General features: G+C 37.0%; 1 protein-coding gene across 1 annotated transcript in view; it reads right to left on the bottom strand.

The window, feature by feature from the left end:
• The window catches only part of LOC148953974 (uncharacterized), a 259,497-nt gene that overhangs the window by 15,604 nt on the left and 221,487 nt on the right, over positions 1–22,406 (bottom strand). The window contains exon 8 of the mRNA XM_089086057.1: positions 14,488–14,669. Within this exon, the coding sequence (XP_088942183.1) occupies positions 14,488–14,669 (182 nt within the window). The remainder of the gene's footprint in view (positions 1–14,487; positions 14,670–22,406) is intronic.

Below are 22,406 nucleotides of genomic sequence, written 5' to 3'. Positions count from 1 at the left end.
TTTTTCCCAAGGCACTGAGTCAATTGATTCAAGTGCAGAAAAGCGACAATTTTGATAGCTTTCCCTTGCTTAAACAGAACTTTCCAGAGAGTTAAATTTATGACCTATTGACCTGCAGAGGTGTAAACGCATACGACTATTACTGTTCTGGCACTCTGCTTAAGCGAGGTGAAACTACCTCCAATTGAAGGTTTTTACAATTCACTGACCAGCAGTGAATGCACAGCCGAGGAATATGAGTTTGCCAAGAAGGTGTGGGCTAAGGGGTATAGTAAAACTGGGTGGGATTATTATAGACTGTACTTGGCCAGTGACGTTTTAACTCTGTTGGATATAGTCTGCAAAAACACAGACCAAATCTATTCGGAGTTCAGGTTAGACATAGACTATTATTTTTCCACACCCCATTTGGTGATGGATTTGATTTTAAAAATTAGTAGGGAGGAAATAGGCCTAATCACAGATGTAGATCAGCACCTTTTTGTAGAGCGTTCAATGAGGGGAGGGTATGTTTTTCATGGGGACCGCGTCTTGTCAACCGATCCGAGCGGACAAAACAGCACAGGTGCAAAGTCAAATGCAGTGTTCTTGGACATGAACTCATTGTACCGCTCGGCAATGTCTCACTACTCTTTGCCGTGCGGTAACTATCAATGGCTTGAAAATCCTTGTGAGTTCCCCGACATTACCACCGTTGAGGACAATGGGCCACAAGGATGGTTCTTTGAAATTGACGGGCACAGTCCACTGCCGCTTCACGGTTCAGTCAGAGATTTTGTTTTTCCCTGTATCGAACGGCCCATGAGCAGGGACTCATTGAGCCCCTATAATCGATCATTGGTTGAGAATATGGGGGTGCACTGGACCCCCTCTAGGAAAAAACTGATTGCTGATTTGGAAACTAAGGAGAATATCGTTGTTCACCATGTACTTTTGCACTGGAGGGTGAACAATGGTTTCAAGATCATCAAAATACATAGGGTCCTGCAGTTCAATCAGAAAGCATATTTAAAGACGTTTATCGACACTTTTGTTGATAAACGCTCTAGGGCAAACTAAAAGGTAGAGAAGGAAATGTACAAACTCATTCTAAATTCAGCGTTTGGCAAAATGTGTGAAAGCGTACGTAACAGAACTCGCTGCGACATTGTGACTGACCCTCTAGAGTGGGCACGAATTATTGCCGATTCCAATTTTACATCATTCACGAGCATAGAGGCTGGCATGGTTCTTCTACGCATGAAAAAGCGAAATGTTGTACTGAACAAGAGTATAGCAGGAGGTGGTTCAGTACTAGAAATTTTCAAAAAGCTCATGTTGTCGTTTTTTTACAATGTGTGCAAGGTGCAATGGCCACGGGAGGGGGAGGTTCAAGTTTACTATGGGGATACAGATTCTCTGTTGTTAAAGGTAAATGGGACCGAAGATTTATTGGGTGATCTAGAAAAGAGAGAACACATCAGCTCGCGGATGGATTTCACTAACTGGAATCCGTCCCTCTACCCCAAGTTGGTGAAACGTCAAGCTGCAAAACAACTACTAATATTAAAATCAGAGACGGGGGGGGATTTAATATCCAAGGAGGTTTTCCCGGGTCCCAAAGTTTTCAAATGCGTTCAAATTCATATTGGGAATAAAAAGCAGGTGTGTAAAGGGGTACGTACATATTTTTTAAGGAGCCACTTCAAGATGAGCGTGTACAGAGACTGTGCAGAAAGTAGCCTATTGCTGAGAGCACAAGTGCTTGCAATTCACTCTCAACAGTATAGAAATTATGCTGTGAGAGTGGAAAAAAAAATGTAATATCGTGTATAACCGACAAAGTCTATGTGCTCTAGAATGGTGTAATTTTGCTGCCTCATGGCCACTATCGTATTTCAGACTGAGTTGAATGCATAGACTATCGCAATCAACTTGGTCTGAATAAATTAACCTAATCTACTACCCTAACCAACTAGCCTAATCACCACCACTCAACCTGTTCATAAATTAAATGCTCCAACCCTTTCATAAATTAACTAACCTCATCTAACCATCACCACTGACCCAACCTAGCCCAACCTAACCTGCCGCAGCAGTGACGACAACTATTGTGTACAGTTTTTTTCCACCGCGGCTCCCGGGGGGGGGGGGGCCCTTCCCGCGGCCGCTCCCGGGGGGGGGGGGGGGGGGTCCCGCCCGCGGCTGGCTCCCAGGGGGGGTCCCTCCCGCGGCCGGCCTTCGGTCCTGGGGGGTGGGGGGGTCTTTTAAATTCATAATGTTCAACTGTGCTAGTTCATGTTCCAAGTGTTTTTTTTTTCAAGTGTTGTTGTTGTTGTACAGAAAAGTGTTGTTGTTGTACAGAAAAGTGTTCTTGCTGGACAAAAAGTATTTAAAGACAATAAGTTTTGTTCTTGCTGTTGATGGACAAAAAGTGTTTTTTTTATGTTGTGCATAAAGTGCCATTTTTATAATTGTTGTTCATGTTGAACAAATAGAGTTATGTTGTTGCAAATAAGTGACCATGAAATATTGTCAGGTTCTTGTTGAACAAGTGTTATTCTTATCGTTGTTCATGTTGAACAAACAGAGTTTTCATGTTGCCGAAATAAATGACCATGAAATATTGTTTTTTTTGTTGTTGTTCTTGTTAACGTAGATAGATCAATGGGAAAATTACTACTACTACTACTTATTCACTGGACACGTATGGTTTACAGTTAGTTATAGTCCAACTATTGTCAACAGCAGCAGCAGCAACATGTATCAATTTAAAACACCCTTCAGGTCGTTTCTGTGTGGTCCCTCAATGTCGGGGAAAAAAACATTTTTAGCTAGAATAATTAAAAATTGCGATAAAATGTTCTTCGAAAAACCAAAAAAATCTACTATTGCTAGTGCATATGGCAGGAGTCCTATGATAAAATAAAAGCAATTGCCACAACCATACCAATACAATTCATACGGGGACTTGATGTTTTCAACAGTATTGAACTGAACTCGTGGCTGATTATTGATGATTTGGCTGAATCCATTGAACAGTTCTCACAGGAAATGCTACAACTGTTCGCTCTCACCATGAACACATTTCCATAACTCTAGTTCTACACAATCTGTTTCATCAGAGCAAATGCATGCAAATTCTTGTTTTGAATCGCACTATCTATATTGTCCATCTAGTCGTGCGTGGTTCTAGCTCATGAATACCTCGCAATAAAACGATATACCCCGGCGCCCCAAATATTCTGTTGTCAGCGTACACTCCGGCGACTAATAAACCCTACAGTTACATTTTGCTGGATCTTAATCATAGCAAACCCGAAGATCTACGTGTAGTCACCGACATTTTCAACAATGAAATTACAGTATATCTTCCGGTGAACAGTAGAAAAGGCTATTAGTTGCCATTATGACACTGAAGAAACTACACGAACAAATGCATTTATTTTCCGTTTTAAGCACTTCAAAACCCTTGCTTAGGAAGGCCATACTCAAACATGGTGTTGACAATGATTTCATTAATCTAATATCTGAACTTTGTTTAAATTTAATTGCGGGCATTGTAAAACTGCAATATTGGGTTATATAACCTACAAAGAAAAATCTTTTCAGTGTAAGTGCCTGACATGTTAAAGAAAAATGACAAAATCTAAATAGTACAAGCCTCCCTCACGTGGATGGTAGCTTTTTGACACCTTTACAGTCAATAAATTCAGGACTTGTAAACTGTTTTCCCTAGAGAATGGTTAAACCCTATAAATTGACAACATTTGAACTTGTCCACTCGCCCGTCAAACATTTTGAAGACAATCTAAGCAAATTCATTAATGATGAGAATATTGCCGATGAAAAAAAAACAGCTTTTACTTCAAGATACATTGCGACGTGTGGACAATCATAGGCTTTATCGTGAGAGACCCACCCCTGTCGCCGATCTCTCTAAACAGCAAACATCTCCTCATGATTCTGCAGCAGTGCAATCAAAGGAGAAGGAATTGAATTCAATTGTATCGAAAATTGGAAATCTATTGCCAGTCACCTATCGAGAACAGAGTAAAAGAGTATTATCATATCTCATGTTGGAAACTGACGGTGATCAAGTTCAAGTCGACAGCACAGGGAAACAAATTATAATTCAGGGCAAAAAGTTATAATCTAGTTGATTTAATTTGTGATATGGTGACGAATCGTAAAGGACTTTTCTCCTTTGACGCTCATCTATACACCTTTGTAAGTGTATCAAACTTTCCCAAAAGTCTTATTGGCAATAAGCAAATTCTAAAGAAACTAAGAGAATATAGTCCTCCAACAACGCCAACACCACCACCGTTTAAAAAAGAAGAAGATTCAATATTTGAAAATACTAGCAATTCAGCAGCAATGATTTTATAACACCTGTGGCTGCTAGTCAAAAGCGAAGACGAATTGATTCACCCTCCAGTGTGCAAAAGGGGAGTGGACATTACACTACTTGTGTGTGTTCAAAATAGATGACGTTATGAAATGTGTATATGAAAATATCGGTGAAGTAAGAAGTTTAAGTTCTCCCAAAGCGCTTTCTAAAGTTGTCTCCGGCAGCACATTAAAAAAAGCAGAAGAGTATCTAGAGAGTGAACCGAGTTATACACTGCACCGGAATCACAGACTTCGCGGCAAACAATATCGACAAACTAAAGCCTTTTTCCCTCTGCATATAATGCAAACGGATCTTTTAACTTTAGACGCAATTCAACGGCGTCACAATGCAACCTACAAATATATTCTGGTGGCAATCAGTGTCTTTAGTCGCTATGCCTATGCCATTCCATTACGGTCAAAGAGAGGTGTTGAAGTTGCTCGGGCCATTGAAACTATTCTTGAATAGGATTCGTATAGAAAAATTCAATCGGATCGTGGCAGTGAATTTGTTAATCCCCATGTGCAAAAGGTTCTATTGAAATATAATACAACACTTTATCATAGTCACAGCCCGATAAAAGCTGCATTGGGTGGACGATTAATAAGAACGATTTGTCTATTAATTTCAAGATATTGTACACTGAAAAATACACCGGCTTTTATTCATGATTTATATAAAATCATGCGGATATACAACTATCGACCTCATCGATCTCTGTCCAACTCGAGCCCTCAGGATGTTCAATGCAGTGAAAATACATTTGATGCTTTTCTAAAGAAATATTCCAATGATGGAAAAGAAAAAAAAATGTGAAGAAGAAATTCAATTTTGGAGATACTGTTCAAATTAATAGAACCACCAAAATTTTTGAAAAGGGGAATTATTTATGGAGCATCGAACCTTTTAAAGTGTCCAAAATCCTGGACAGCGAACCCACTCCATATCAAAGGCGAGACACCAAAGATGAAGAGATTCTCAGCGGTGTTTATGAATATGAACTGCAAAAAGTTAGAAACACTAGTGAAATTTATCAAATTGAAAAGATATTAAAGAGTCGTACTCGTAGGGGCAAGAAACAGATGCTTGTTCGCTGGCTAAGATATAATTCAGATTTTGATTCTTCGGTCAGTGCTGAAGATATTAACAATGACCAATGATTTCTATGTGACTTTCATGTCCAGTGTTTCTGATCCTCTCTACACTGACTTGAGTAAGTGATTTTTGGACGAAACTCTCCCCCACCATCAAATTCGAAGACGGAAAGCAAGAAGTAGCTCTTGTCGACTGTATTCTCAAAAATACTTATGATATCCTGAAAAAGGATCGTAAATAGGATATATAAATTAGACCCTATGATTGGCCGCCACCATCCTCAGGTGATCAAGAACAAATTCAAAAAACCAATTCGATGAATTGTCCATATATTGCATTACCCTACGAGGATCTCACCTGTATGAATGATTTATGTCGTTCTATTAATAAAAGAATTTCCGCTCGTAAAAAAGGAGCTTTTCATTTCAACTATTCAAAGGAGGAGGGTAAGATCTACATTAGTTCACCTATTGTCAGCGAAAAGGTTATTCTCAATGATAACCTAAAGGATGTTCTTGGCTTTAAGCTCAATATAATCAATGGTAAAAGTGCCGGAAACACTAATTTCATTTTTGCTGACTACCCGCCTGCCTTCTCCACAGAGACTTGTATATTTCTCTACGCTTCATTTGTGGAAACATCTCGGGTTGGTAATTCAAATGTTCCCTTCATACGAGTTCTTGAACGAAAAACCAATCAAGAGCATATTCACCACTACAATATAAAGCATCTTCAATATATTCCCGTAAACACTTCCTATTTGGAACTCTGTCTGTTAACACTAAGAACTAAATAGGGTGATCCCTTGGCGATTTCAAAAGCTTTTGCTGTGATTGTATGCCTTTTCGTCCCATCGTTCAACAACAAGGTATGTAATAGAAAAGTATTAATCACTTGTCCTGAAATTGACCGCTATGTTAATACTCTTGGCCCAAGACAACAGGGAAATGGACTGGACTATTACAAAGGTCGCTCGTCAATGTCTGGCTACGGTCTTGGCAGTTGGTTTGCTAAGCTGTTTCGCTCTTCACTACCACTGGCTAGAAAATATCTTGTACCGGCTGCGACAGCTTTGCACCCTCTACTCTATACGATTGGGGCTCTGGCAAGGATTTAAAAAAATATGCTACGGAACATTTTAGGTCCAGTGCACTAACCCTTGGTGAAAGGTTAAAACAAAATGGTAAACACTTAAAAAGATCAAGTAACACTGCATCCCTCATGAGTCTCCAATCTGGTCGGTAACGAAAGACATCACCCCTGTTGTCAAAGAAAAGAAGGAAAAAGCCAACACCGAGTGTAAACAGAAGAAGAAGCCTCAGGAAGAAAAATGTTAGATCAAAACTAGATTTCTTCTCTTAAGATGTCCTACCTACCGCATAAGGATTCTCAACCTTCAATCACCGCCACATTGAATCTATTCAATGCAGAAAATGTTGATGTGAGTGTCAAGCATGGATAGTATGAACAATTTTATCCTCAACAACCCCTCTCCGATAATATCCACTTTCAAATTTATTCCAATGAAGACTACTTTATGGACACGTCTTCAACATTAATTGATTTACAAATGAAAGTTCGGAAATCTGATAATACAATGCCAGTTCATGCTGATAGTATACCCTATGAAAATTGTATATTACATAATCTATTTCGTGAAATCAGTGTCTTCATCAATGATATGCTGGTGAGCACAAGCAACAATCTCTCAAATTATACAAGCTATATGCAATTCAAGCTGATGACACCCAAGTCATACAAGGAACTGAGAGGCACCTCCAATGGATATGAATATATTACTAATACTGATAGTACAGATGCACTTAAAAATGCTACAACTAGTGAATTACATCTAGTTGGAAAAATATTTCATGAAATATTTAATATACCCCAATGGCTGCCGCCCAATGTTAAAGTGGATATAAAACTGACGCTTGTACCATCCAATCTCATATAGAGAAAGGAACTTGCTGCCAATCCTTATGTAAGTCTCTCCCTCACCTCGGCAATACTTCATGTAGGCAAACAAAAGGTCATGAGTTCTGTTGCTTTGGCAGTGGAAAAACTGAGAGCCCATGGGAATAATATTAAACTACTTGATTCTCATACAATCACTAATCAACGTCATATTTCCATGGGCTCAAGTACGTTCACCTATTCATCCTTTATCAAAGGCGAGAGACCGTGGGAACTCGCTTTGGCCCTTGTGAAAAGCACTACTGAAATAGGATCATGGACTGGATTCCGACATAAATGCGAGATGTTTGGAATTACATCTCTTGCGTTTAAAGTAAACAGAACCCTACTATACAATCTATCTTTTGACAACTACTATAGACATTGTATGAGTTTACCATGCAAACCCTAGATCATGATTCGCAACTGTTTGAAAATGGTATAACCGAAGATATGTTTGCTAAAACACTTGGTATCATTGTTCTGGATTTGTCTGGCACACAGGATATGAGTATAGTACGTACGGAGAGTGTGCGTTTAGATTGTAAATGTGCCAATCCATTGGCTGAGAGCAGTGAACTAATCTCACTAAATAAATATGAAAACTATTTAGAAATCACTCCCGAAGGTAGTGTTATACTAGACTTGGTACCATGAAAACCAGTCAAATAATCAATGTATTTAATATGGACCCCTACATGTCACAGTAACAAACCTATTGTCTGCCCTCGGATTTTCTTGGAAAAATTCAAAGTGCGAACAATACCTTGATTATTGTTAAAAGCAGTCCGTCGACTGTACTTACGGGTCATTGGCTGTGCATCTTTCAAACAATGAAGACCATTGAATTTATTTGATCCTCTTGGTCTACCCTATACATTCTACACACCTCACATCAGTAACTATATTGGGAGCTGTGGGAAAAATATTATTAAAAATCGGAAGAGGGTGGACAATCTAATGACTCAAGGCTGCGGCTTCCATGCACCACTATATTTTGTGTTCCGATGCCCCAACTATGCTTACCAGAAGTTTCTCTTCATTTAGAGTGACAATCCTCGTCTGAACGACTTTCTAGTGGAAAATATCCTCTCTGACCTATACAGTATTGATTTCAGTTCCCTAAGAGTAAAGTGCTTAAAAAATATTTGTGAATTTGTTTATTAATAAAATGCATATATATATACAACAATGTCTTTTAAATCTTCACCTTAGATTTCTTCTTCTTGTTCGGTGTATAGGCAACTGTCTTGAACGCCGGTAAATCTTTTGGATTCACTGTACATGGATCCTGATTGACTGCAAAATCAGGGTCACATTTTCTACAGTACAATGTAACTTCACTCTTGTCATATCTCTTTGTATAGTCAATGATACTATTTGCATTCACATTATGGAATTCACGAGTTTCAATCTGTCTATTTAAAGCAATATCACATAAAGTGTTTTCAAATGGTGAATCACTTTCAGTAACTGCCAAATAAAAATCACTTGGTTTATAGTCATAGTAGGCAGTGTCGTCACAACGATGACGTAGAAACCAGATTGTCTTGTTACCCCAACAGTTGATTCGTAGACCAGACTCCTCTTCCCAGAATAATTTAAACCCACGACGATACCAATCTCGTAGAAATAAACTAAAATCATGTTTGGGATTTTTTCCAATCATAGCGGGGTAAGTATTCTCTCACTGATCACATTTATCATAGTGACAATTGGAGCACAGATGTCCTCTAGGATGAGAGTCACAAAGCTCCTCCAAACATGAATTACATCCTTTAGTTTGTGGTGCATAGCCTCTATATAATTTTTAAGGATTACATAATTTACAATCTTCGCTATTGTCATCAATAATTCCGCAAGTCTCACAATGAGTTCAACTGCCAAGAGTATACATGCGAAGTGAACATGTATAGAGCATTTTTTGGTAACTAATGTCAACGCTCTCAAAGCTAACATGAAACTGAGTGACCTCGCTCCATCAGTTCAAGGTGGTGGAATGTGGAGAGGAGTAACTCTCTGACGTTTCCTCTTTTGAAGGGTGGAGCCATCTACACTGAATCCATTGGCAATGTTTACGAAAGTATATCCACAATATGATTCTGCTTTGTTCCAATTAATATATCGATAAATTGACTATAAACATTTGAATCACATTTTACAAGTTTCATACAATAGTCCAATGGGGGAGAATCAGTCCTCATTATATCGTCAAGTGTTCCCTGACGAGAGAATATCCTGCGTTGAAGAGATAGCTCGAGAAAATCATCATCCAAAATCAAATGGTTTTCCATAATCACTAGATTTGGTCTAATTATCTCTTTCTCAAATTTATTCGTTTTTCAATCCTTTTACTCTAACTGCTGACTCTAGATTGACCCTGATTCCTTAGCCCTTAGCCTAACCTGCCCCGAACAAAAAGAGAACGTTTTCGATTTTGAAACAATTTTTTTTGATAATTACGAAAATAATACTAGGCATGTGAAATTAGAGATACAGTTTTTTATCTTTGATATGTTTCACTAATGCACTTAATGTATATTGAATTCTCTTCACATGTGCTATATCAACTTTTGCAGCGAAACATAATTGATCCTCCATTTTAAATTTGCCCAATGATATTACATATCTTGCAAATACTTCATCCCATTCCAGACAAAGCCGTGATCCTCTCGTGATTTCCACCGCAATGTTTGGTGCTCTTGTATTATTGCCATCAACTCCACTATCAACTTCTAATAGGGTAAATATTCCACTCATCAACACACAAATATATATCCAAATGAGTAAAGTCAAACTGTTCTTACTCCTGTGAATTCTATTCACAGACTAATAAAACTATAGCAAACATCCTTTCCTCATATTATCTGCAAAACTCCACCGCTAATATGTACGTAAGCCTCTGATTGGCTGAGAAGGGGGATGTATCCGAGTCTCTGATTGGCTAAGAAGGAAGCACGTGATCCTGTTTTCCTATTTCTGGATCTTGACATTCACCTCGAGCGTGCACTTGCCCAAAACAACAACAACAACAAATAAATCGACCTGGGAAATTTAGGTCATTGACCCACTTCGATTGTGCAATCATTCTCCCTGGGGATTCCATGCCCAAATATGGTGTTCTGATAGGAGACACATTCTTTTGATAACCGAATTTTGTACTGCCACGAGGTCATGAGGGCTTTCTACTGGCTAGGAATAAGTGGAGATGAAAAGGTGACGTTGGGTAACGAAAGAATTGATCAGGTGGACAACTTCACTTACCTCGGTAGTATTATTGGTAAAGATGGTGGGAGCAGTAAAGATGTTAAAAGTAGTATAGCCAAGGCTCAGGGTGGCTTTTCACAGTTAAAAAAATGTTTGGAATAATATAAATATAAGTCTGTAAACCAAGACTGTAAACCTCTAAAAGTTCATTTATTTCACTCACACTTTCATCTAGGATTCTTAAATAATCAGCATAATCTAAGTCCAGGAGAGTTTTTCCTCCCCATTTGATTCCGTGGTCTCCCATTGACTTTCCTGAGACATTTCTTGAGACAAAATCTATCCACGGAATCAAATGGGGAGGAAAAACTCTCCTGGACTTAGATTATGCTGATTATTTAAGAATCCTAGATGAAAGTGTGAGTGAAATGAATGAACTTTTAGAGGTTTTGCGAATTCAAGGTGCCAGAATAGGCTTGAAAATAAATGTTAAGAAGACTAAGTCACTAAGGCTAGGAATAAGTGGAGATGAAAAGGTGACGTTGGGTAACGAAAGAATTGATCAGGTGGACAACTTCACTTACCTCGGTAGTATTATTGGTAAAGATGGTGGGAGCAGTAAAGATGTTAAAAGTAGTATAGCCAAGGCTCAGGGTGGCTTTTCACAGTTAAAAAAATGTTTGGAATAATATAAATATAAGTCTGTAAACCAAGACTAGAATACTGGAAGCTACAGTGATGACAGTGGTGAAATATGGCTCTGAAGCATGAGCGCTCCGAAAAGCGGATGAAGATTTGCTAGATGTTTTCCAGAGAATTGCCTGCGGCTTGTTCTGGGTACCCGGCTGACTGACCATATTTCAAACAGTAGGCTGTACGAAAAGTGTGGTTCAACCCTGCTTTCTTGGGCTATAGTGAGAGAACGGTTGAGATGGCTAAGGCACATTCTGCGGATAAAGGATGACAATTTGCCAAAGATTGTCCTGTTTGGCCAACCGTCTAGGGCTAAACGGAAAGCAGGTCGTCCGCGTTTGGGATTGGAAGATATCATAAGGAAAGATTTAAAGGAAATGGGAGCTTCCTGGGAGGGTGTAAAGAGGAAGGCTTTGAATAGATTGAGATGGAGGAAGAGTGTGCGTAGCTGTGTTGGTCTCAGGCGGCTTGGTGCTGCGGTGAGTCGTTAGTAGTAGTAGTATTAATAAAATGCCAGACATATTACATTTTAATAAAAATTAGTCATACAGGGATGTGCCATGCGTGTTATTTCAAGGCCTAGAATGAGGCCCTTTGACCTATGGGCTCTCCAATTCCCAATATCCCATTCTTAATAGACAGATGAACACATTTCAGCTTGCTAAAATGAGGGTCTAATAGTAATTTTTAATTTATGTGAGCGATGGGCCAAAACTTGTTTCTTGGGCTCATTTTCCTTCCACGTCCCCTATCCGTAGTCATTTTTCCTCACTTTCTATTAATTTGGTTTAATATGACCATTCCTTTAGCCGTAATATTATCTACCCTTTCTATTCATCTTCACAATATTATCATCATTTTCTTCCTATTTTCGAAAGTCCTCGTCACTATGAATTACAAAAGAGAATTTGTAAAAAGGTCTAATACTTTGGAAAAAAAAGGTATTTGTCGAAAGACTTTTTTGGCGTAATTTATTATTCTAATTTCTTTGCAAGTTCAGCTGCAGGATAATTATGAATTCAAAAATACAGATTGAATTTTAAATTCAGCATAAGAAACTTTAATCGAATCAGAAAAGTCGCAGTAAATTACTGTTTACACATTAAGATCAAATTTTCCGCTTTTCTTGTCTCCTGGATAATGGTTACAGCGGTAGCTGCAACATAGTAAGGAACGAACCATGGCCCATAGTTACCGAAAATTAAAAAACGCGCTTAAGAAAACTAGCAAATTGCCATTTTTAGCTAATTCAGGAATGATTACATAAAGTAAATTCAATAGAAAATGTTATTTTGAAAAGAAATTCAAGGGAATTTCAAAAAAAGCCTAAGACCCCTAGAAAATGACGAAATATCGAAATAAAAAAAAAAATAAATAAATAACATCGGAAACATCATGGCCGAAAACTCTACTGGAAACTTACAGTTTCCAGGCTTAAATAAAAAGGAAATTCACTTTTTTGCATGGATAGCTCTTCTGTCCTTTTTTTCTCCACTGCTAGCGGGGCACTGAACATCATAGAGAGCCGTTTAATGGCTCATTTTAAAGGAAATTGCTATATCTACGTACTTTTGTAATTACCAAAACACAATATTATCTAGAAGAGACACACAATTTGATCTTGGGATATCAAACATATATGTTATTCAAAAGTTTGACGTTACATGGTCCCTAAGACAAGTGATTTCAAAGCTAGAGCAAACTAATTTTTATCTGTTTCTTATACACAGTGGAAATTAATTTTTCTGCTTCACGTTTCCTAGCACGAGAAAAAAGGCTTCGAATTTTCATCTCTTACCTTTACACAGCTCAAAATCACTTTTGACATAAATAGCAGTAGTCCTAAAATGCAATAGCATCACGTTTAAATGAGTTCTTGAAAAGAAGATAGTAACATATATGAAATTTCAGATTTTACAGGTAAAACTATTTTTATATAAGAAAATAATAATTAAAGGCTACAAATAAAAAAAACAGGACTTGGTTATGCTCATTGTCTCCATGAGCCTACTTGAAGCTATGAATAGGTTGAAAAAAATCGATTAATATTGAAAAATTTGTTTTACAAACGGATATACAGCTGGACAATTGCATCCTACCCTTTTAACAACTGGGAAAACAAACTTTCCTTTTACGCTTAATTTGGTCTGGAATCCCTTTCTTTTGCTAAGGAGGCCCTAGACGGTCAATCATTTTGATCAGTAGCTTCCAACAATCGATTGACTCAAGCATGATTGACCGTCTAGGAACCTGTTTGACGCCTGAGTCAAGCGTTCACGGTGATTGATTGAAAGTTTGAATGACTCAATCATTTTGACCAAAAGCAGTTTGTTAGATTAGCGGGGGATTCATGACTTTTTTTAGGGGGGGGGGCGCAAAATAGCTTGATCTGGTAAACTTGCGTTAGAAGCAAGTTTAATTAACGGAAAATTGCGTTAATTAAGTAAATTACACTACTTTAGACTACGTTAGGGGGTCGCGCGCCCCCCTCCCCCCTGGATCCGCCACTGGTTTTAGAAGGGCACATGTGAGATTAAACTTTTACAAAGATCTGTGGCAGAAAAAAAAATAATGCAAAAACAAAGCTTAAAAAGTATCGTGTATCTTTAATATTCGAAAAAGAGTTAAAACAAAAACTGGTTCCTGTAGGGATAGTGCAACAAAGATGCATACGAAGAAAGACTTTAACAGGCCATACATGGTAGCCTTGTATCAAGGAAAAACAGCCGAAAACAAGACGAGATCTATAGAACATGAAAGAGTTGATTAGGTGATGCTTATTAAGTGTAAATATTCAACAAAACGCAATAAAATAATATCCCATACAAGAAATAATTCCATAAACAAGATAAAAACATTAGTAACATGTAAAAAAAAAATTACAAAAACCAAAATGAAAACAAATAAGGGACCATAAATTAACAACGAAGGCTCTTCAGAGAGATTTCACTTGCCTTTATGGGTTTTGGTGCTTGAGAATGTTGAAGCTAAACAACAAATATCTAAGAGATGATAAACCCTTTGAAGTTCTGTATTTAGCATTTCAATTTGGCATGTTAATTAATAAAAGATTCTTCACCGTAAAATTATCAATAATCAATTATATTCTTCCGAGATTTATACATGTAGTGAAGAGAGCATAAAGACAATTCAATAGTTACCTAGCAACCCCATTCTGAATTATGATGTTTCCCGAGTGCAGGTGACCAAATGGAGGAAATCCTCTGTCTTGGAGGAATAAAAGACCTTCCAATATTTGTCGTCCAAGGCGCTGAACTTGCTTAACAGGAAGTCCCTCAGATCTGTGGCAATATTTTTGGTTCCAATTGTTTTGCCATAAGCTCTAATAAAATAATACGATAAGCATGGTGGCTAAGCTTAGTTGTTTATTCACCATGATTCTTTTTTCGCAAGACCAAAAGATAATGAATACAAAAGCAGACATTACCAGGACTACATTACAGGAAGTCGATGATTTCTTAGAAACACTCAAAAAAGTGTTTTTGAAACTAAGTATACCTTTATTTGCAGATCAGGTACTTTTTAGGTGCTAATAGTAGGCCTAAGCATGGACTTGTAATAGGAGATATGAACTTTTGGTGTCTTATCGTTCAAGAACTTCAACGAACACAAATAAAAATATTGATTCTTGACATTCATTTAGAGACAACAAAACAGAAGTATTTTATAATTGACATTAACATTCATTTATTTCATCAGACTAACAGCTAAAACGTTAAAGACCCCCCCCCCCCCCTAACAAAAATCCTGGATATGGATCCGCCTACCCCACTTCTACTATTGGATATAGACCTTAAATAGTTTATGATTTTATATGTTAAGTAATTGATAAAAGTTCTAATCAATTAGGCTAAAAATAAACTACGTTTTCCTCAGGTAAGGCAACTTCCTTTTGGTCGTTTTTACACTATTTATAACTTTAATAACTTCACCCGTCGAATTAGGGCAAAATTCTAAATTCTAAATATATTTTCAAATCAAGTGTGCAAAGTTTTATTATAATCTTATGTTTCAGTTTTTTACCAAAAGAAAACCATTTTATTTTGTCCCACAGTGCAATAAAGGTTAAACCAGCAGGGAGAGGGTTGCAGGCGCCCCAAGCCTGACGTAATCCCAACGACATTCTATCAATCTCACTTTGTCCGTAATAACTATTCCATCGTGTTTTCCAGTATATAGTATGATACTAGCTTTTCGCAGCTGGTGGTTCCAATAAGTAATTAGCATATCATTACCAGGTTATATTTATTCCTCCAATTACTGAATCTAGATTTATTCAATACATTTTGCACTTGTTCATTATTAGCAACCTTATCTACGAGTAAGCTTCTCGTATATCATTGAAAATACACCTGTTTTTTTATTGTTTTTTTTATCACAGCCTGATCCCAACACAAAGAAAATAAAATATTCAAAATGACAATTAATTTTCAAGCAAAAAGAAACAAAAAATTTTTTAAGAGTAATAAATCTTGACTACCCCTTTTACTACTTTGAAAGCATGCTTATTTTGTTATTAATATTCTTTTTAATTCCTTTCTGACGGTATCCATTTTTGAGTATATTATTCCGAGCAACCAAAACTCCTCTGGTTTTAGACTAGATTTTTGTTTTGCAGCGCAACCATTGTCTCTCAATTATTTAATTCTCCAATAGATAAACGTCAAGGTTGGAAAAAGTGTCCTTGAGCGTAAGTTTTGAAACAATGACTCAAAGAGGAGGCTTTGCGTAGCCTTGATTTTGAGGCTAAGTTCCAATGACGTCTTAAGTAGATTAATCAAAAAAACTTTTTGCAAAAAATAAGTTATTCAAAAAAATAAAGAACTCCAAAAAACCAAAAACAAACTAAAATAGAATCAAATAATCTACCAAGGATACAACTACCGGAAATCAGTATTAATAAATAAATGAAACCCAAAACAAACAGAAATTAAAATAAGTCAAACTCAAAACGAGCAGAAATTAGTCTGTGTGGATTCTAAACCCTATACTTTCTGAAAGCTAGAATATAATTTGTACTTTACTGAAAAAAATTAAAATGTGCATTGTCAGTTTAATATACATATGCTGATATTCATTCCTTAAAATCTTAATTAATTTTTGTTTTCTTAAAGTTATAAGTGAAAACATTTAAAAGATTTTTTTCAGAAAAGTACAAATTATATTCTGGCTTTTAGAAAGCATAGGGTTTAGAACCCTATTCAGATTAATTTCTGCTCGTTTTGAGTTTGACTTGTTTCAATTTCTGTTTGTTTTGGGTTTCATTTATTTCTTGATACTAATTTGTGTTGATACTGATGCTTGGTATATTATTTGATTCCATTTTTGTTCATTTTTTATTTAATGGAGTTTTTTACTTTTTTAAAAAAACTTATTTTGTGCAAAAAGTTTTTTTGATTAATTTCTGTTCGTTTTATATTGACATATAATTTCCGGACCTTTCAACGACTTTGGACAAAATGGCTATCTCAAAATTTTTATTGGATGTGTTGGGATAATTGGTGGGCGTGGAAGGGGTGTTAGTTGCCCTCCAATCACTTTCGACTATTAAAAAGGGCACTAGCCATTTTAATTTCCAATAGAATGAGCCCTTTTTGAAGTTCCTACTACAACTCTTTCTATAAAACCTTATATGCCCCCAGGGCATAACTTAAAACCCTTACCCTGAGGGCTGTGGGGGGGGGGTATCATACTAAAAGACCTAATTTCCAGAACTACGTTGAACAAAATGGTTATATCTAAATTTTGATTGTATGTGTTTGGGGAAAAGGTGGGCGTGAGAGGGGGGTTAGTTGCGCTTCAATCACTTTCGACTATTAAATAGGGCACTAGCCCTTTCAATTTTCAATTGAATAAGCCCTTTTTGAAGTTTTTACAACAACTCTTTCTATAAAACCTTATATGCCCCCAGGGCATTACTTAAAACCCTTGCCCTGAGGGCTGTGGGGGGGGGTGTCATCCTCAAAGACATTATTTCCAGAACTTTCAACTACATTGAAAAAAATTGATATCTTAAAGTTCTGATTGGATGTGTTTGGGGAAAAGGTGGGCGTGAGAGAGGGGTTAGTTGCGCTTCAATCACTTTCGACTATTAAATAGGACACTAGCCCTTTCAATTTTCAATGGAATTAAATAAAAAAAAACAAGTTTTTTTTAACTGAAAGTAAGGAACGACGTTAAAACTTAAAACGAACAGAAATTATCCCGCATATGAAAGGGGCTGTCCCCTCCTCAACGCCTCGCTCTTTACGCTAAAGTTTTTATTGTCTAAAAAAAAATTGAGTTGCGAGAAAGTCAAAATTTAGCATAAAGAGCGAGGCGTTGAGGAGGGGACAGCCCCTTTCATATACGGGATAATTTTTGTTCGTTTTAAGTTTTAACGTCGTTCCTTACTTTCAGTTAAAAAAACTGGCTTTTTTATTTAATTTTTGAACGTTTTTGAATTAACACAGGTTTTCATTTTGGCTCACCGTACACGAATAATTAAAAAAAATGTGCATATTAATTTTACTTTTATTTGGTTAAATGGTTTTCTTGAAACTTGTTTAATTTTATTTAAGAACGTTTTTATTAGTAATAAATATACGTAACTTACGAATTAATTTACGTAACAAACTTCTATATTCATAGATTTTTAATACGTATATTAGGGGGTTCACCCCTAGTCAATACCTTGCTCTTTAAGCTAAAGTTCGAATTTTGTCCCAATTCTTTAAAAATGACCGCTTAATCACAAAGGCCGTTATTTAGAATAAATAGCTCTTATGAAAGTACTAAAAAATCTTTGGCTTAAAGAGCGAGGCATTGACTAGGGGGTGAACCCAATCATATACGTAAAATTTTCTGCTCGGTTTAAGTTTTGATATTGCTCCTTACTTTCAGTTGAAAAACTTGTTATTTTTTTAAATTTCTGATCTTTCTTAATAATGATGGGAAATCCGACGCCCCTTCATAGCAATGTCCCTTCCCCAATGAAAACTTCCTTCATGGAAAGATCCTCCCATAGAGCCCCCGACCCACCCCCCACCAACCCGAAAAAATCCCCAGAAAAAGTCTGTATTCTTCCCAATAACCAATACTATATGTTAACATGGGGTAAAGTCCATAACTTTCAGCCCTCCCCCCGGGGACTTCGGGGGGATCAAGTCATCCTAAAAGACATATTTATCATATATTCGATCACGCTGAACAAAATGGTTATCTCAAAATTTTGATCGGGTGACTTTGGAGAAAAAATGAGCGTGGGAGGGGCCAAGTTGCCCTCCATTTTTTTGGTCACTTAAAAAGGGCATTAGAACTTTTAATTTCCGTTCCAATAAGCCCTCCCACGATATTCTAGGACCACTGGGTTGATACGATCACCCCTGGGGAAAAAAACAAACAAACAAACACACATCCGTGATCTTTCTTCTGGCAAAAAATGCAAACTTCCACAATTTTGTAGATAGGTGCTTGAAACCTCTACAGTAGGGTTCTCTGATAGGCTGAATATGATGATGTAATTTTCATTAAGTTTCTAAAATTTTTAGTGGGTCTTTCGTCCTTTTTTCTAAAATCAGCCGAATTTTCTCAGGCGCTTAACTTTTGATAGGTAAAATTTAACTTGATGAAACTTATATATGTGAAATCAGCATTAAAATCTGATTCTTTTGGTGTATCTATTGATATCAAAATTCCGTTTTTTAGAATTTCGGTTACCACTGAGCCGGGTCGCTCCTTACTTACAATTCGTTACCACAAACTGTTTGATGAGCCCTTTTTGAAGTTTTTTACAACATCACTATCTATAAAATACTTATATGCCCCAGGGCATAACTTACAACCCTGGCCCTGAGGGCTCTGAAGGGGTTATCATCTTCGAAGATCTAATTTCCAAGACTTTTAACTACGTTGAACAATATGGCTATTAAAAATTTTCCAATCACCTTCCCATTACTTTCCACTATTAAAAAGTGCACAAGCCACTCCAATGTCCAATCGAATGAGCCCATTTCGAAGTTTCTACGACTATTCATTCGATACGAAGTGCCCTTGTCTAGCACAAAAAGAATAATACATTGTGCCAACATGTTCTTTACTTAGACAGCGCGATTGCGCTGCCTATGATAATATTCAGACCAGACTTTCGGCCTATAACTGCATGCATGAAAGGGCAAGATTCTGAGACCGTCCGTCTCAAAACCATTGATATAAGGAAATACTTTAGGTAAGCTAACTGAGTTCTTTCATCATGAGAGCACCATGCTAGAGTGTGAATGCATTCGTGCTGAAGATAAGTGCTCACTACTACAAGATTGTTTTCTCAGTGAACTTAAGTGGTGGGGCTCGCTCTGGGAAATAAATCACTGCATCCATGGGTTCCGAAAAATTGCTCTGAACTGTCAAATTTCCAACTAGTTCTTACAACGAAGTCCCAACCTGCGATGACATTGATTGTACAAGGGTCTAGCCTGCCTTTAACCCTGTCGCAAGAAAGGTTCCAGTATGGGCTCATTATCAATAACAAGATCTGCAACTTTAGGCCAGAAAATGAATGTTGCACCCACTGAGCCACAATCGTCATATAGGAAGGATTTGCCAGTTTTCTAACAATCAACAACGCAGTTGATGATCCAAGCAACGATTGGCATCAACTAAACTACCTTTTGTTAGCTTTTAGCTTCAACAGTAGACATCTCTAACAGTAATGTATAACAGTAGAAAACAAATAATTTTTATCTACTTTCTGATTATAAAACGTTATAGTATCGTTCTTATTTTCAGGTAGCAATTTTCAATGGTATTTCTCCTTTTGTTATTCATTAACGATAAACAAAAGGGTTTTAGTTTAACCATGAAAAACACCTTCATTTTACGGATAATGCCAACAGGCATAAAAGAAAATAAATATATTGCTATTGTTTCAAATATATATACCGAATATGTATTATTTTTTCTTTAGAAAATCTATGCATATAAGAGACCAGATTAAATTTTCGTCAAAGATATTATTGTTTTAAGTAGCCTACCCTAGAGAAGAAGCGATTATTTTTAGTACCACATATCTTTACTAAGGAGTTGAAGTGAAAAATACTAAAGAAAAAAACCCGAAATTAGTAAGTCAATCTATACACTAGTGAATTAAATAAACTAAATGGCAGTGAAAACATTTAAAGGAATTTTTTCCAGTAAAGCAAAAATTATATTCTGGCTTTTAAAAAGCAAAGGGTTAAGAAACTTACTCAGACTACTTTCTGCTCGTTTTGAGTTTGACTTATTTTATTTTCTGTTTGCTTTAGGTTTCATTTATTTATTGATACTGATTTGTGGTAGTTGTATGCTTGGTAGATTATTTGATTATATGTTTGTTCATTTTTTGTTTAATGGAGCTCTTTACTTTTTTTAAAACTTACTTTGTGCAAAAAGTTTTTTTTTATTAATTTCTGTTCGTTTTATATTGACATATAATTTCGGACCTTTCAACTACTTTGAACAAAATGGCTATCTCAAAACTTTTATTGGATGTCTTTAGATGAATGGTGGGTGTGGAAGGGGTGTTAATTGCCTTCCAATCACTTTCGACTATTAAAAAGAGCAGTAGCCATTTCAATTTCAAATCGAATGAGCCCTTTTTGATGTTTCTACGACAACTCTTTCCATAAAACCTTATATGCCCCCAAGGCATAACTTAAGATCCTCACCCTGAGGGCTGTGGGGGGGGGGGTCATCATCCCCAAACACCTAATTTCCAAAACTTTCAACTACGTTGAACGAAATGGATATCTCAAAATTTTGATTGAATGTGTTTGGGGAAATAGTGGGCGTGAGAAGGGGGTTAGTTGCCCTTCAATCAATTTCGATTATTTCCAATTAAATGAGCCCTTTTTGAAGTTTTTACAACATCACTATCTATACAAAACTTATATGCCCCCAGGGCATAATTTACAACCCTGGCCCTGAGGGCTCTGCCGGGGTTATCATCCTCAAATACTTAATTTCCAAGAATTTTAACTACATTGGGCAAAATGGCAATTAAAATTTTGATTGGATGTGTTTGGGGAAAAGGTGGGCGTGAGAGGGGGGTTAGTTGCCTTCCAGTCACTTTCGACTACTAACAAGGGCACTATCCCTTTCAATTTCCAATCAAATGAACCCTTTTTGAAGTTTTTACAACATCACTATCAATAAAAACCTTATATGCCCCCTGGGCATAATTTACAACCCTTGCCCTGATGTCTCGAAGGGGTTTATCATCCTCAAAGACCTAATTTCCAAAACTTTTAGCGAAGTTGAACAAAATAGCCATCTAAAAACTTTTATTGGATGTGTTTGGAGAAAAGGTGGGCGTGAAAGAGGGTTTAGGTGCCCTCCAGTCACTTTCGACTATTAAAAAGGGCACTAACCCTTTGAATTTCCAATCAAATGAGCCCTTTTTCATGTTTCTACGACAGAGCTTACAATAAAAACCTTATAAGCCCCCAAGGCATAACTTACAACCCTTGCCCTGAGGGCTGTGGGGGAGTGACATCCGCAAAGATTTAATTTCCAGACCTTCCAACTACTTTGAACAAAATGGCTATCTCAAAATTTTGATCAGATGTGTTTGGATAAAAGGTGGGCGTGAAGGAGGGTTTAGTTGCCCTCCAATCACTTTCTACTATTAAAAAGGGCACTAGCCCTTGGAATTTCCAATCAAATGAGCCATTTTTCAAGTTTCTACGACAGAGCTTACAACAAACTTTACAAGCCCCCAGGGCATAAATTACAACCCTTGCCCTGAGGGTTCTTGTGGGGAGTGTCATCCTCAAATATATAATTTCCAGACCTTTCAAGTACTTTGAACAAAATGGTTATCTCAAAATTTTGATTGGAGGTGTTTGGATAAATAATGGGTGTGGAAGGGGTATTAGTTGCCTTCCAAACACTTTCGACTATTAAAAAGGGCACTAGCTATTTCAATTTCCAATCGAATGAGCCCTTTTTGAAGTTTCTACGACAACACTTTCTATAAAAACATTATATGCCCCCAGGGCATAACTTACAACCCTTGCCCTGAGGGCTGTGGGGGGTTGTCATCCTC

Source organism: Artemia sp. Qi Xiang Cuo, chromosome 3, assembly GCF_049724085.1.
Source record: "Artemia sp. Qi Xiang Cuo chromosome 3, ASM4972408v1, whole genome shotgun sequence".
Taxonomy (NCBI): domain Eukaryota; kingdom Metazoa; phylum Arthropoda; class Branchiopoda; order Anostraca; family Artemiidae; genus Artemia; species Artemia sp. Qi Xiang Cuo.
This window is presented reverse-complemented; position numbering and strand designations above follow the sequence as displayed.